This window comes from Seriola lalandi, unplaced genomic scaffold, assembly GCF_002814215.2.
Source record: "Seriola lalandi dorsalis isolate HSWRI2012SDOR001 ecotype SW California unplaced genomic scaffold, Sedor1 jcf7180002054494, whole genome shotgun sequence".
Classification (NCBI taxonomy): Eukaryota; Metazoa; Chordata; class Actinopteri; order Carangiformes; family Carangidae; genus Seriola; species Seriola lalandi.
The window spans coordinates 668698-686373 of record NW_019525047.1 but is presented as its reverse complement, the minus strand read 5'-3'; the positions used below and the strand labels follow the sequence as shown (position 1 = coordinate 686373).

The following is a 17676-nucleotide window of genomic DNA, read 5'->3' as shown; positions in this document are numbered from 1 at the left end:
CTAAACCATTTAAATGGTTCTCTCTGGGAGAAGAAACCCTGCTGGATCCCATCGGTTATACAATACAGAACATGTCGAAATATTGTGCTACAAAGTGAAAAGCATTTGTGATGATGATTTGAAGTCTCATAGTATGTGTGTATTGCTATTACCTCTTTCAAAAGGTGAAGTGATCCTACATATTAAACAACAAAATGTACACTGGGTTTATTGCAAGGTTTTAAATTTTAATTCTTGCACAGGTTTTTCTAAACATTGCTTCAGAAGAGAAGAATTGGGAGCAGTTGTTTAAATCATAATAGAAAACATACAGAGAAAAAGAGAACAGAGAGAGAGAGATCCGAGTTTGGCAAACTGAGAACAGGAACAAATGACTGACTCACTAAAATGGAAATAATACACGGACAATAACAACGGAACACAGTACAACTTTTTGAAAATATCAATGAAAAAACAAAACAAAAAAAGGTCACAGCTACAGCAGTTGACTGACGTTAGGACAGGAAATCGTCATGATCAAAGCTGAATTTGTAAAATCCAAAAATTGTCATCGAAGAGAGGAAGAAAAATCAAGGGAAAGTAAAACTCTATGCAGAGGTAGAGTTCAGTGCACAAGGCTATGACACACACCTAGTAACCAGCTGACAGGACGCCACAGGCCCAAGGTCTTTTCTGTCGGGAGTGAATTCTCCATGTCAGGACTCGCCATCGTTGACCGCACGGCATCAACGCTCACTTCTGGGTCTAGAGAACACCAGACTGGGCTGTATGCACACATACATACAATAAATAGGATATACAATCTTTGAATACCTCTAACAGTTTGAACTCACAACAGCAACTCCAGTAACATTACTTTTCCTAAAGACACATTTTGCACTTTATTTTCCACTCATTCAAAGCACCATGCAGAACAACAGCTCTCTTTCCAAGTCCTGACCCCTTTTCATTTACTTAATGTGCAAGAGAGCAGGTTCAGAGCAACACGTCCAACAGGATCATCCTTCATTTCTCCTCGACTTTGGTACAGTTCTGTCCCTTCTCACACCTGCTGGTCCGGGGGGGAAATCTCACTGATCTGACTGACTGACTGACTTGACTGATTCGCTAGTAGTTTGACAAGACATAACTTTAAATCACAGATGTGGAAGCTGCTGATGAAATGCACAAAATAAGCTAGAGGCTTGAAGGAGGGTACGCTGATGTCACATCTGAATTAGACCTTTTTCTGACCTTTTCGCTTAATGAAGAAAAAATGCATTTAAAAGCTGTTTTTGTTCATTTCTTTTTAGATATTTCCAGGTTATGTCATGGCATTTCTAAGCATAGAGTGATGTAGTGGAGAATAGTGTGAGTCCAGCTGATCATAAGGCAAATAACCACTATTATAAAGTTGAAGTATTCGTATAAAAGCAGAATTAATTAAACCAATTACCTTCAGATGTTTTGTAGGTTTACCCTTTACTACATTCCTGTATGTTTTCCTATTTCTGATTGAAGAAACGTCAAGAAAAGAGCAAATCAGGACATGATTTGTTCATTTAAAAAACTGTTTATGGCCTTTTCACTTATTTCTAGTCAATGCAAAAAAAAAAAACTGGGGGGCCCCAATAATGACAAAATGTTGTAAAGGTTTGATAATATTGCTGAACAATTAAAATGTTGAGTAAAGTTTTGTTCTTTTCCTCTAACTAAAGATTTTTAAACATTATTCATTTACTGTTCTATCTTTCACAAGCTTTTTTGTTTCAATTTCAAAAAAATATTCTATTCTATTTTAACTATGTAACTAACAAAACTATTTATTGATGTTCTCAGTTACATTTTTTGATTATTCTGAGAACTCGTTACTCCATTTTGTCAATTTCAGGGCTCCGTAAGGAGTTAGAATTATTAATCACAAACATATGAATCTGGCAATGTTTCCACAGAGTGGGCATAAAAAAAAAAATTGACAACAAATAATACAATGAGCCTGAATTGTCTTGTATTATCTATATATCATATACAGTATGTAACACATAAAAACTTGGCATTTCCTGCTGTGCAGAAACATCAAAACAAGAAAACAGACAAAAAAAAAATCTTCAGTGGTGTCTCCCATTTAAATCTTAATACTTCTCTTATTTACTGTCCCCGTCATTTTCAGTAAAAACGGATCCAATATAAATATTCTAACATCATTCTGGTTTTTGTGTTTTTTTTTTTTACAGTACGACTTCAGTCTACAGATTTGCACACCGGCACTGTATTTACACTGTACAGAGACAATTTTGCAAAATTTTCACACATCTTTTTGTGAGCAGTGTCTGAATTGTCACTTAATGCGTTTATTCGTTCATTTAGGTCCCTTCCAGAACAACATAAAAAAACAAACAACCCTGAAGAATCATGCTTTTAGTGGCTTCTAAATGTCGATATTCCAATTGTGCTGTTTGTTTGTAAGCTGGAAGAACCATACAAAATGTTAAAGAAAAAATACTTCAGTTATTTGATCTTTTCCTCCAGTAGAAAGGGGAGAAGTGTTAAACTAGCTTATTACAGGCACCACAGGTCAGGACAATGGCAGTGAATAAAGTACAACAGAAGCTCTACAGTATGTCTCACATTTGTCTCGGAGTAGTAGACCCTCCCACCCCCACCCCATCTTCCAGTCAGTCTTCTCCCAAGTGCACATGCTTTATTGTATTTAAACCCAACAACAAAGTGATGCATGAATATTGCTTTAAGTGAATAGCTGTATCTGGATGATGGCTGGATGGCCTTGCTGTAAGACAAACCGTTCTGTTACTGGAAGTTGAATTCCTGCATCCCATCAAAGCGCCCTTGAGCTAAACAGTGAATTGCTTTTGACAGAACTTTTAAGAACTTCAGTTAAATGGCTACAATGAAAATGGGATGTTTAGCGAGGGAGGACTTGAGATGCAGTCCAGTCAAATTTGTCAACTGTGCTCTGAAGTTAATGGTGGAATGTACACGTCTCTTCTTTGTGCTTGAGGTTTCTGCGGGATGGGAATGCAAACAAACAGATAGAGAACAACAAAACACTAAAACAAATTGAGGAATTGAGCTTTAAAATTTTAGATGTGCCTGCAAGCTGTCAGAAACCGATGGCATGCTTCAGCTAAGAAAACAGACTGAGCCAGAGGATTAAAATTAAAGGAATGTACAGGCCTCCGCCAATCATCCGTACTAGCCAGTCGAGCCTCAAAGGGAATTATAGAACACCGTTGCTGCTGTCATGAGTTGTATTTCGCATTGAACTCGTTCCTGTTTTCTTTTCCCAATGTCAAACAGTCTCTTATATTCTCAGCTGTATTTCCATTTGGCCTCTTCTTCTATTCTTCAGTCAAGGTCGTCATTCCAACAACTTTCACTCACACACTTCAGTTTGGTTCAGCTCAGCTCCGTTTGGTTCAGTGCAGGCAGCCGGTGGGACTTCTTTTATGTACAACAACCCAGAGAGGGTGCAATCACACTTGTAAAAGTGCCCAATTGTGTAAGTGTGTGAGTGTGAGTGTATGTGTGTGTATTCCAGACAGACCCACTGATCCACAGGACTGCTGCCCACTTGGTCTGTCTGCTTACCAGGCAGAGATACACTATGTCTGACAGGTCTATCTATTCCTCTGCTGCGTGCTGCCGGAGGCCAGTGTTAGGAAATGATGGCAGGACACCACCGCACCACCATCAGGTTATCTGCGCTCACTGACCGCTTCTTAGCTAGTTTCCTCAAGTCCTTGTATTTGTCGTCACACAACCGTGAGATGGCCTGAAAGTCAAAGCACAACAGAAATGAAATGAAGATGAAGTAATCGGTTGAGATCGTTGTCAGTGTGTATGAAAGAAAAGAGACAGAAAACTGAACGAAACACAGGAAGTATTTCAAAAGTTTGAGAGGAAGAGAAGAGTACTGTCATCTGGAAATGACATAATCAAGCTGTAAAATCCTATTGGTTTGATTGAGAGGACACTCGCTCATTTATTTTGGTTTTGGTTCATCTTATATGATTATTGGCTTTAAGTGTTTAGGTGTTCTGGGGTATTTCAAAAAGAGATCCAACCAGATCCATTATTGTCAGTCTGTTAGCTAGCTGGTTAGCGTGCTAACTTCAGCAGAATAAAAAGACATGATAGAGACAAGAGTTAACACTGGTGTTGCATTCCACTGGTGGTGACAGCTCTTGGTGAGAAAAGGAATGTTGATGCAAGTTTGATACTAAACTTGCAACGTTTCCTCTAGACTGGTAAGTAAACAGCTGCTAATGCTAAGTTTCATGTTGTCTGATGACACCTCTTGTCAGACAAACGAGACTTGATCGGCATCTCCCTCACTCTCTTGTTTTGTTGCACCTGTTAGGACAGCACACCTTACCCTGCTACCATTTCTACTGGTCAATAGGCTCATGTGAAATCCCAGAAATCCAGGTGTACCTGTACCCAGCTTCGATCTGAAGAGGCCTGACGAGAGGTCTCATCAGCCAGAGCAACTGAAAACACACACCTGTGTGGGGGTGCAGAGCCTCTGGCACTTGTTCAGTACATTACTCTGGTAACATATGTTTAGAGCAGCTTTTCACAGCGGACATTTTGACTCATCATAGCAGGAAAAGCACAGGTGAGCTAGGAACACCAGCAAATGTCTCTAATCTATCAACATATAAGAAAGCCCTACAAGTGAGATATCATGCACACTGCAAGGAAAACAGGATGGGATGAAGGCATGATTAATGTTGTTAATTAAACCAGTGCTTTGCTGCTTTGAAATGTCAACATTTCTGCTGTGGTCTATTTTAGATGAAAAGAGAAAAAAGCAGGCAGACGCATCCGCCAGCTCCATCGCTGTGGCTGAGATGTGTTTCAAACGCTAACTGGAGTGAGGCAGAGGGACAGGGAGGGGAGAGACAGATGTTGAGGCAGAGAAGCTAATTACACAGCAACATAGCCTTGCATCCTATCCTTCACTCAACTGTGCTTTGTGTGCATGTGTGTTCTGTTGTTCAAAAATACTAATTACGCAGATGGCCTTGCTTCATTGTTAGGCAACACCAAATTGGACTTTTTGTTTTTTTGTAATTTTTCTGTATGACCTGGACTCAACAAAATCTAAATCTGCTTCCACTTTCCTGTGCGTGTACTACTCACCTCTAGTTTCTGGGCCTTGTCCCTGCTGAGAGGTTCCAGGGGGAAACTGAGGTTGTTGGCCTCAGCCAGGGAGCGCAAGTCGAAGTAATACTTGGCGTAGACGCTGGACGGCACGTTGATGTTGAACTGCAACAGCTCCAGGAACTGACGCTCCAGCTCATTCCTTTAGCAGGGGGGGGGGGGAGCAAGAGAGGAGGCGTGAGGTGAGAAATGCTTGAAAAAAAGATATTTACAAAGAGTGAGATTCAAACAGAATTAGTTCGACCATGTCTACAAAGAATTCCTGCACAGAGAGACTGAAGAGGAGACAGAGGATACTCATGAGACCATCTTGGCAAATCCATCACCTATTACAGACAGTGGGTGTTAACCTCTCATGTACAGTGCCAATGCACAAGCACTGAGTAAATCCCCAGTACGCCCACCAAACATAAGGCTTTCTTCATAACGACAGGGAACGCAACAGCAACGGAGCCCTGAGCATTATGTGCGAGAAAGAATATTAATCCCACATCTTGAAAATGCTATTGTCATGCATTTCCTCACGCTCTGTGATCCCCTGAGCAACGCGATGACAGCCGCTTTCATCTATTTCTTTTCAGTCATGACCGATTCATTTTGCATGGTAACCTGCAAAAGAAGCAAGATCCATCTCTTCCTCCTCGCCTTTGTTCCCCAACCCATGCACATTTACAGGCGTGCAGCAACAGACGAGCTAAATTTAGACTCCAGTGTAGCCAAACTCTGCCTAATAATACTGCTTCTTTTTTATCTGGCTGTGGCACTCATTCAAGCTATTCTCATCTGTTTCTTTGTGGGTTTCTCCACTCCTCTATAATTCTTCCAGTTACTTTACGAGGAATTCAGCAGGCTAGCTTCCAGAGCAGGGATTTAAAAAACATAAAACTGATCTTCCGAGGAAATCTGTGGTCAAACACTGAGTCACTGTCCAGTAAACTGCCATTCGGGCGTGCGGCAGAAGCACATGCCAGGCTCCTCCCACTGGAAAGCGTCCCACACAGGTGGATTACAGTCAGTCGGCTGAGTGAATCTGAGCCCAAGGACGAGAATATACAGCCACCGGTGCAGAAGAGTGAGAATGTAGCACAGGTCAGAGGTTGTAGCAGTGGCAACACGTCTACAGTATCGTGTTCCCCCTCAGATTAATCCAACCATTCCTGTGGATTTGAGACGGATGTGGTACAGGACAGTGTTGGCTCCTCATGCTCATGAAACCTCCTCCCCGTCTTGAGTACTCATTAAATATTACACACAGCAATGTCCAATTGCATTTTTAATCTAATCAAAAAACTATTCAATCTATTGCTTCAGAAGTCTTTGCTACAGAGAGACCCCTTAAGTCGATGTCCAGTAAGTGTATCTCTTATTGTCAGCTTCTGAGGGACTAATAAACGTGGCGACTCGATATTGTGGATTATTGACTTTTATTTATAGAGAAAGATGCAAGAAGAGCGGATAATAAATCTTCTTCTAACAAAGGATAGACTGTATTTTCTGCGTCCTGATCCTCTATCATACTGTTTCTTGGCTCAAGAACCAGTCTGCGAGCCACAACAGATCACAGTCAAGAGTGCCGGACAAAATGGGCAATGAGGTGGACCTGAGCATGTCCAGACCACCACACAAGTGACTCTCAGCACCTCTTGAACCCCGGCTGACCCCACAAACTCAGGCTATATTGAGCACAGAAAAACCCTGACTGTTTGTCACAAGCTGGGGTGAAGACAAGTAAAGTAGTACAGAGGAACACTGAATAACAATGGCTGAAAGCAAGATACCAAGTAAGGTCAGAATGCTTGTTTCAAACAGAGCTGAAGCAAGTCAATAAAAATTCAGCTTTTTTTTCCAAAGTAAACTGAATATCTTGCAGTTTTGGACCCCACAGAAAAGGTTCACTTCGGCTTCGGTTTTCTTTTTGTAAACATTTTAAAGACCAATCAGCTAATTAATCGATAATAAAATAATCATTATGTTTTGAGCTGCATAAATGTGAACAGATCCTATCCATGGCCCATCTGTCTTCAACTTAACGCCCTCAAGCTGGGAACATAAGCTTAATTTACGATGGTATACATACACATGTGGTTTGAATGCCTTTAAGTTCTGTTTGTAAGCACCACACACACACACACACACACACACACACACACACACACACACACACACACACACACACACACACACACACACAATAAGACTTGTGGAGGCAGCCGTATCCTCTAGACAGGTCTGGTTTCAGCTGGTTGTTAACTCCTGTTGCCTCTTCTCTGGGGTTCTTCACCCCTCACTGAACTGTTTCTTACTATCTCAGAAAATATGCTACAGTATGTTCTAATATGCAAATTTTATTTAAGCCTTCGTATGGTATATTCAGTCATGTGAAGCTGCACCTCCCACGCAAGCCGCTTTTTTAATGTTTTTTTTTTTTTTGTCCTTTGAGAGAAGCTGTTGTGATGGAACCTCTCCAGTCGGTTCTTTCAATCACAAGATCACTGCAGCACCGTGCCACAGAAGACTGCTTCCACAGGAAAGAAAGAGAGACGATTGTTGTTGATTTCAGCTGGTTTCACACCTACTGATAATGTGTTTATTCTAATACCACCCAGTTTCCAACTAAGCACATGTTGTGCAGCGCATTTCTGGCCAGAAATAAAACCTCAGAATTAGGTGTTTTCTCAGTCCTTACTGTAATTGAATTAGAGTGCGATGCTTAGTGTTTTTTTTTTTTCCAATGCCTGTTAATAGCATTTACCAGCAGCATAATTCTTGGCTTCAACACAAAAACAGAACCAGGAAGCTATTATGTGAAATATCAGCTGTAGCCAATTTACTTTATGTTCCCAATAGAAGTTGAGTAATGAAAAGTTGGCTCTAAAGGTCATGAATTACTTAATTTATATCTCCTGCCACCTTCATAACACAGAAAGATCAGCTTAGTGTAACTGACCTGAATCTATAGGCCTTTCTATTGTATGTGCATTACATTTGAGTTCCCTTTCGACTACCTACATATTAACAATATGCAATTTTGTGAGCGTTTTCTCAGCGACTCACATGTCCTCCACAGTGATATCCTTGAGAATTTGGCAGTAGTCCACATTCCAGACCGCCTGGTCGTCCCACACCTTGGATGCCAGGAGGATGGCTCCTAACACGATGCGCTTCCAGTTGGCAGGACAAATGTCGATCTCGGCGTAGGTCAGGAGCCTCTCCAAATACACCTTAGACAAACACGTGTCACATGTAAGTATCTCGTTAAAAGTTTCAAAGTTAAGTTTGAAGATAAAACGATTATACTGCACATGACAGAAGCCTGTTCTTCCCAAAGATTGAACACATTATTAGAACAACAATAAAAGAAGGTCTTGCAGTGAAACGAGAGATGGTCAAACTGGGTCATGACTTTGGTTTAATCAGTACAATGTTCAACAGGCTGGGTCAATGCACTAAACTGTCTATCAGTGTATTTCATTTCAAGTAAATGAAATAATAAAAAAAACACATCAATCCGTTTCCTATGTAAGTAGCATGTGTCTACATTCCTTGGTAGAGTTAGTTTTGCTGTTTTGTGTTTTCCTGCCTACTTCACCTCCAGGTAAAAACCACAATAACAAGATGTCAGAGGCTGATGAAATCTTCCCTGGAGCGTGTTCATAAAATATCCATGTGGATCGAACCCCTCCATCTCTCTGCCTCCCGCCCCATTTCCATTTCTCTCTCTCTCGCTCCCTCTCTCTCTCTCTCTTTGAGTAGCCAGAATTCCCACTGTGCGCAGATCACAAAGCACACCGAACCCGCAGGCACCTGTTCCTTACAAGCTAGAATAATTGGACAGAAGCTCATCCTTCTGATCCACTGATCATCATTTTGTTGGACCCTATGAGAGAATATATTCTATTACATTCTGTTGCCAGAAGGAACCTGTAGTGAGTTTTCTCAAAAAAGCTGCATAAAAATGTTCAGACTTTATATTTATATTAATAATTATATCTATATTCTTTGACATATTTAACTTAAGTGTTTTATATTACAATCTATGATTTTGTATTACTAGCAGTTGTAATATTTTAGCATTTGACAATTTAAACATGCAATTTTTAAAAATCTGGAACAATGATTTTAATCCAAACATTACATCATATTCTTGTAGTTACACTCATTTTTCCATAACTAATTAGCGACTTCATTTTTCCATGAGTGAAATTTACCACAGTCTCAACAGCGATCTGAATTCACAGCCCTTACAGTAAAACTAGCAGAGTTGAAGTCTGACAGGACAGCAGTGTAATTGGGTTAGCAGAGATGCTGTATTTTTTATGGCAGAGTGGAACATGCTGTGCTTTCCACTTGTTATAACTCTGTCTGAATCTGCACAGTGGCAGAACTGTCAGTATTATGGGACTTAAAATTCTTGGCAGAATCCAAGAACACTGTTAGAAAGTAAATGGTCATGTGCTAGAGGATCATTACTATGTAATTACTTGACATATAATGGTCCCTTGTGGTTTGGACAATAGGAGGGGCAGAGAGAAGGGTGTGATTTTGTGAAAAAGAAATGAAAATATTCTTTCATCCTATTTTGCAGCCTGGTTTGACTTTCCCATTCGCACAGCTCAGGTGGCTAATTGGACAAGTCATGCTGGGTCGGGCTCCGTGCCTGCAGGCAATGCTAACCTATCTCTGTTGTGGCCCAGAGACTGCCAACAGACACCACATATACACTCATCTGGCAGCAGGCGGCAAACACTGAAGACAGCCCGCGTGAAATGAGAGCCAGCCCACATGCTAAATGATATGAATGCAACAACAAACAGAGAGAAAACTATACAAGCACAACAAAGAATATAGAGGCAGTGTGGTTGGCAAACAGCAACCAGATTAAAGCCAAATGATTTAATGTTGTGATTCCTGGGCAAATAATGCCGATAAGGTTTTACTACTACACAGATCAACTGGTCTCCATGGAGCTCAAAGGTGAAATAAACCTTTGAGCTCAGGATGAGACTCATTTCTGAAACAGAGTATGTTCTTACTGGATAAAAAACTGTCATATGAAAATGTCTGATAATGATTAAACAACATAATACTACTAAACGTTTCTGTTACTTCTAGAGATTTTGTGCTTAAAAAGTAACCCTGCTCCTTTAAGAGTACTACATCACATCTATTATTAATACCAATGGGAAACCAAAGCAGCAGACACCTGATTTGAAGTTTATGGCTCACTCAGTTAAACAGAGGAATCAATTTGATCTCATCACCAACTGGTGGTTGTTTTTAACTACTATACACTGTTACTCAGAAATGCATATGGTTACTGATGGTTTGGAGTTTATACTTAAAATGCTAAGACATTTTGCTGAAGACCATCGGTACACAGACACCGAGACACAAACACGGTCATGTCATAAGTACAGTATGCCCGTGTCATTGCTTTCCAGTTAGTCTGGCCACAAATGCACATCCACCCATATATGCAGTTCACACGTTTGTGCAACTGTCAGGAAGCAGTGCAACCCAATACTGGGCCGTTCATGTTAACCCTACGCTTCCCAGTCTCCAGGGACACACGTGTCAGCAAGAGCGACAAAGTGTGGAAAGAGATGTTTCTGGGCAGATGAGTGTGGGGGGGGGGGTTTCATTTACTAGTGAACTTGGCACCTAAAAGTATATATATATATATATATTTAAAAAAAATGTTAGTATGTTAATTAACCCTATTATGTATTCAGTTTTACTTTAAGTTAGTTTATACAGCGGTAAAACAGGAAGTAAAGCTCGATTGAATAAAGGATTAAAACTTACCACTTTTAAATCTAAATCATATTTTAATCCAACCATCCAACTGTTTAAATAAATAAATATATAATAAACATCATAGTTACATATTAAGATTCCTAATTACTACATTTAAAGCTTTTTAATGCTTCTAATCGCTCTATGATGAACAGAAAGCACATGTAATATGCTATAGAAACTTTTTCTCTCCGGTGGAGGAAAAATAAAAGAGGAAAATGAGATATGAGGTGGAGAACCGCTGACATTGTTTTTCACATTTTCAACCCAAGTGAGCACTGCATGATGTCATAAGTGTTGGAGGGAAAGCCTAATGTACATTAAAGTCCAAACTGTATGCTTGCTGCAGACACAGACGAACTGTACGTTACACAGTTCTGAGCGGAAAGTACACAGATCAAACCAAACTTGTCATAATTCCTCCTCTTCTTTCTATTCTCTGCTGTGAGAACTTAACTTTTCAACAATTATGGGAACACAACCTCTTGAGGAATATACTGAACATTTCATACGATTCCAGAAGAAGAAATGAGGTCCAAAAATAGATGGGAGAAAACAGTCCATGGATGGCAACAGAAACAAGAGTGAATGTCCCCGGAGACAGCACAAAAGAAAATCTGGAAGCAACACTCCCTCCTAGTGTGAGCACTGAAATACACACGCAAACACATACGCAAACACATACGCACACATGCATACACTCACCAGTGTGACGATTGCACACTCAGCGGTGAGCTGCGCGGCGCTGAACAGCGTCCTGACGAAGCGGTAGATCTGCTTCTGCTCAGGGTCGTGTTTGTCATAATCAGCAGGAATCTCAGACTTCTACAATGAATAAATAATCACAATACATTCAGTGAAATGGAATAAAAACAAAACACCAAAACATAAGGTTCAAATTTGATCTGACTGTTTACCACAATGGAAATACAAGCTTCTAGCTGAGACTTTTGCTTATAGATGAGTATTCATTTTGAATGGAGTGCTCTGTAGCTTTGGATATGGACCATCGGGCAAAGTGGTTATGTAAATTCTTGGATTAAAACCCTGCAAAAATTCAACTGAAAATACATCCGAATGATCCAGATGGCTCCAGAGATTACTAGACAGATTTCCCAACTGTTTGATCTGCGTGGGCTTATTTGCTGCTCATCAGTTTGTGTGGTTTGTCTTGTTGATGAATCCTGACAACTCTACAGCGTGTGCGTAATGGAAATTTATCTTCAGTTAAGGCCTTACAGACAGCGGATGCAGCTTCTCGTCGAAAATGTCTAACAGCATTCTTCCGTCGACGTCTCTGAAAGGACAAACGGAGAGGAAGAACATCAGAGTGTGAAAGAAATAAAAAAAAACAGATGGTGTGAAACTCATTTCATTTAAAACACGACTTCATCTACCCTCTAAAATATTTCCTGTTCAATCAGCCTTTTATGGGGGACACGTCTGCACTTCAAACAACTGCCTTACATCAGATTCCTGCCAGTTACAGTGAATATAGATACTGATTGCATATGACAGGTCTCGACCGCTTGTGAATTTCACTCACACCAATAAGAAAATTGGTGAAAGCCACAAAATCTTAACTAACTCATACATACATATGTTTTAAGAATAAATCTGTCCGTATGAGTGGTTCTTGGGAGGTCCATTGTTTTACGCACTGAACAAGAATATATTTCTTGGAAAAACGATGCCCTGTTCACTCGTGCTTCATATGGAGTATCTAAAGAGCTTGACACTTCGGCTACATCAACCCTACGTTTTAATTTTAAAACACATTTGTTTTGCTACTTCACGCCTGACATCCACACTACTCTGCAGTTTTTGAGCTCCTAAAATGGAGACTTTTGGAAACACTGCAGGACCCGTTTTAGTTTGAAAATTCCAGGGTTGCGTTGTAGTCTGGACTGGACAACCCAAATGCAGAGTGGACAGTCCGCTTCCTGTTTACACTGGCACGTGAATGCCCAGTATTTGGAGCTAATAAATGGATGGAGATTGTTTTTGTTTTAAAATGAAACTGTAGTAGTGTGGATGTAACCTTCAACATAAGCCATAAGGGGCATTTTTCTCTGCTAAGTTTGGCTTTGTCTGTCAGCCTGAATGAAAGACTGAAAACACTTATCATACCTGTTCTTTATGTGGTAGTATATTGCGAGGGATACACTGTAAAGACAAAAAAAAAGAGAAATGAAAATTAATTTCAAAATAAAACTGGGATAATAGGAAAATGAGCCACAACACTTCTCCTCAATGCTGAAAGAAATTAATTATCAGACAATGAGCTACTCCATCTTTGGCAGAAAAGGAGATAAAGTTACCATTTGATGGTGTATTTGAGGTTGGGCTGACTGACGGTGCTGTCGTCAAGGAATATGGTGGAACATGAGCTGTACTTCCGTCTCACTGGGCCTGGATGATGCTGGAGTTCACAAACAAAAATACAGTACATACAAACACACATACACACACACACACACACACACACACACACACACATGTCAATCTCTATTTCTGTCATACTCAGACCTGCCAAAACGCCTGTAAACAGCCATGGAAAGTACGGCACCTGTAAGCTCACAAACTAATTCTGTCTGACCTCAGTCAGCATGTGACATGGCTGCATGCGGCAATGGCATTTATGGTGAAGTCCATCTTTAGACAAACCCCCAAACTTCTATTTAGTAGAGCTCGACCGATTTTGGATTTTTGGGGCCGATGCCGATATTAGGGAGTAAAATAAATTCCGATATCGATATATTGGCCAATAAACTTTATAGTCAAATATGACATCAGTGCACTGAAACGGTCAAGTTCACTGGGAATTAAATAAAATAACTATAAAAATAAATATAAAAAACATAAGAACAGAATTGTCCTTTAATTTCATTTTGTTCTGGTTTATTTTCTCATGGTGAATTTTTGAACAAGTGTTCTAAAAGCATTAATGTATTGTTGATGATAAAAATCTCAGAAACATTGTTTTCTCCCTTATATTTAACTATTCAGGTGAACTTGTCATCTGATGCAAAAGTGTGGATAGTTCAGTTCTTTCCTCCAGGAACTGAATAATTGCAATTTATTCAAAATAAAAAAAAACATGTTTATTATTTTCAGATAAAAACCTTACTGGTTCATCACTGAAATTGCATATTTTGAGGGGGTAATGGGCAAAGATGAACTACACCATAATGTGATGAAATAATTTCTACTACTTTTATATGAATAATGGCATTGAAGTACATCTGGGAGTAAGACTATAAGTGGAGTCTGTGGGGGAGGGGGGTTTGGGTGCAGGACAATGGGTTGGATAATTTTTAAGGATTATTCTCAGGACTTTACCTTGTTCTCCGAAATGTGTGTAAACTTGCAAAAAATACAAGACATTAAAATTACCATCTGCACAATTATAATTACCACAATTCTAACTGAGCAGATCGTTTCACAGTTAAATAATGACACTAACATTCACTAACTCTTTCACAATGTCCCTCATCTTACTTACATGGTTGATGTAGAGGCTCTTCCGTTTTTCTCGAACTGAAAGAAAGATGGAGGGACAGGTGTCAGTGCTGTAGTGAGCGGCAAACACACACTTCAAACTCAGTGTCAGTGCAGTACACTGCCCTGACAGACAGGGAGCAGCATTTATCCAGGGTTAAAGTTCCCCATCACAGATATTGAGAGGATATTGGATGAACAGTTTTTTCCTCTAATTATACTACAGTGCATTAAACAAAGCAAAGCACTTTCAGCACACAGCTGATGCTTTACTCAAATGCCTTCCTCCCCTGATACATTGGAAATTGTCTTTTAATGTGTGGGAATGAGAGTGAGCTAACTAATTAATCCATTCATCATTTTGGCCCTATGTGAGTCCAAATTAAGTCAAGCGTACTGACTGTTTTAATTCAAGTGCAGATTGTCATTTGAGCTCATCTATTTTCTTTCTGTTCACAAGAATCTGTTCATTTGCTAATTCTGCTTAGAGGACGTAACGATTTGTTCATTTTATACAGCTGTTGTACCGGGATGAGAGGTGTAATTCCAAATATGGCATAACACACACACACACTCACACACACACAGCTGTGTGTCAGTGCGGTGTCTGTTTGTGTATCCATGTGTGTCTATAAGTGTATATGTTTGTTCGCTCTGATGTAGGAAAACACAGGAGGGGAAAAGGAAGGCAAAGACAACTGGCACAGATGCAGAGCACAGCGTCACACACAGTGACGTCATCAGCTGTCTGGCACCTCTCATCCTGGTACTGTCTGTCTCTCACCTCTCTGACACACACACAAATAAACACACACACACACAGAATATCAGTAGCTCAGCAGCAAAGACACATCACCTGCAAACAGATGACAATACAGATCAAGTACAATAATACAATAAAGCTTGAGACTACATGAAGTGTCTAGCCCAAACACACAGTGAGCATACTGCTGCCTGCCTACTGAGACCACACACATTCATGCTTACCTCTCTTGTTGGGCACGGCAACTGAAAAAACAAAAGTCCAAGTTGTCTCTATGTTTACTTATGACACAGATGCACAATGGATTCTCAAGTGTTTACAAAACTGCCCATATTGTGTGTCATCCTGTGTTGGTATGAATGTGCAATACGTTGAGAAAATAGGCCAGCACACATTCACTCAAGAGCTTGATAAGGCTAATAAAAGAGCGTGGAGAATCAGCCTTGAATATCAGATCAATATGTCAGCCTTCAGGCTACAAGCTTTTCAGCTGATCCAGTTTTTCTCCAGAGTGCGTAAATGGAACAATATTAAGCCGCTTATCCTCACAGTAAAGAGATTACTTCTGCACTGAAAGGTGGTCTCAAAGAACAACTTCATCATATCTCACTTGATTAAATGTGATATTGCTGTCACTCACAGGCTCAGACAGTCCCTCTGCCTGACGACAGATACATAAGATGATCAAAACACTAACGAAAAGGCAACTGGTGTGAAGCTTTCACAGGAGCCTGGAGTCTTTATGGAGGATAAAAGGATGCTGGTCAAGGGTACTTTTGTGTAGCTGCATATTGGAATTCTCTGCATCAATGAAACACCTTGCTTTACCACAAAGTAGGAGTCATCTCTTGACTTGAATGAGTTTGAATTTTGAAGATACATCTTTGCAAGCTGCCTTATCGCTTGATGTGCAATCGGCCACTTATGGCATGGCTGCTCTTTGAGTCAACAGGTGCCACACCACTGAGGCCAACATCAATTGACAAAAACATGCATGGTCAAAGGCACACTGAGTATATCAGGGGCCAAAACTTATGGAGAGGAATATTGGGGACAGGGGTCCTGAGGGAGTTAGGTCATGTAAAGTGGTGAGAAGCGTGTGTGCGACATTACTGTTTAAATGATTCAAGTCACATAATTTGAAAGCTGTGGGGAAGCAGTTTGACATGCACAATTATCCATAACTTAGGGTAGGGGTCTTACTTATTTTGTAACAAACTAGTTCATACTTGCCATTTCAAGGTACTAACACTGCATTAGATGTATAATTTCACTTTTCTTCAAAAAGGTGTGAATGACACATTTTGGTAAGAATCACTCGTAAATGCAGATGTTTCCTTATGGGCATTAAAACCATTGTCAGTCACATTAAATTCTTATTTTTGATGTGCATCTAAATGTGTTCCTAACTGCAGAACACACAGGCAAGTATTAGACAACACAGGACATTTCTTCACTCTGGATTAGACCACACACACCTGGTCGGAGCAGGTCATATGCATTCCTGATAGAAATACTGCTTCACTGACAGACCAACTGTTTGCAAATCAAGGAGTGAGGACATTTCAAAGATAGAGTTTGAAGAAATGCAAGATGCCAACAGAATAGAGTAGAACTCACCATCAGTTTGTGACTTGCTGAGGAAGATGGTGCTGGCCCGGGGATGATCGGAGGGATTATACTCCATGGGAAGATCTGAAAAAACAAGAGAAGAAAACTTAAATGTCACAGGCAATTATAGATTCATTCCAAACTGATTTTTGTACAGCATACTGTGTAAACCCGGATACATCTTTTGTACAAAACTAATTTCACTTTGAGTCTGCAAACTGTTTGTTCGGTAGCTGAACTAATTCATGATTTTCTTAATGTATGTACAGCAGCAGATGATCGGAGCCGTAGAGCCCCAACAACTAAAACTGACTGCTGTCAGGCTCATTTGACAGAATATAATCATCATCCGACCATGATGTTTCACCAGTGTAACTAAAACACACTGTGGAGTGAAACCTTCCATTCTGAGGTTAAAGACGTGGTATTGGGTTTAGGGGTTAACCGCCTCTCCTTTAATGGACTGAGCTGAATGGAAAAACAATCCGTCAGCCGATAGTTTTCTGCACCAGCGCTGCGTAAACGGCGGTTTGTAAATCAATGTGCTAAACAAACACAGCAGAAAGGTATAGATTTGTTTTAGATCCCTGTCTACACACACGTACACACCACCTAGGATCAACCCCCGCATCAGACAGTAGCTGCGAAGAGAAACTGCAATAAATCACAGGTAAAAAAGCTGAGCACTTTGAGCACTTGAGAGCTGATAACATCTATCTCCTGCCTGTGACACTGAATGCTGCAGGTACAGCTCTGTGCCACCAGGTGCTTCCTTACACAAGATGTCAGCAAGGTGAATTTACTTTTTTAAAGTAGGTTGAAATGAGATATAAGACTAA

General features: G+C 40.2%; 1 protein-coding gene across 4 annotated transcripts in view; it reads right to left on the bottom strand.

Moving 5' to 3' along the window:
• Nucleotides 1-206: 206 nt before the first annotated feature.
• Nucleotides 207-17676, bottom strand: part of ccny (cyclin Y) — a 37710-nt gene continuing 20240 nt past the window's right edge. The window contains exons 2-12 of one of the 4 annotated variants that reach the window (XM_023412930.2): nucleotides 16847-16921; nucleotides 15451-15471; nucleotides 14468-14502; nucleotides 14305-14328; nucleotides 13284-13384; nucleotides 13093-13128; nucleotides 12202-12259; nucleotides 11668-11787; nucleotides 8221-8387; nucleotides 5146-5308; nucleotides 207-3772 (exon numbers count right to left, since the gene is read on the bottom strand). In XM_023412930.2, coding sequence (XP_023268698.1) covers nucleotides 3656-3772; nucleotides 5146-5308; nucleotides 8221-8387; nucleotides 11668-11787; nucleotides 12202-12259; nucleotides 13093-13128; nucleotides 13284-13384; nucleotides 14305-14328; nucleotides 14468-14502; nucleotides 15451-15471; nucleotides 16847-16921 — 917 coding nt within the window. In that variant the 3' untranslated portion in view covers nucleotides 207-3655. The remainder of the gene's footprint in view (nucleotides 3773-5145; nucleotides 5309-8220; nucleotides 8388-11667; nucleotides 11788-12201; nucleotides 12260-13092; nucleotides 13129-13283; nucleotides 13385-14304; nucleotides 14329-14467; nucleotides 14503-15450; nucleotides 15472-16846; nucleotides 16922-17676) is intronic. The other 3 variants (XM_023412932.2, XM_023412931.2, XM_023412933.2) reach the window with 3 other exon arrangements.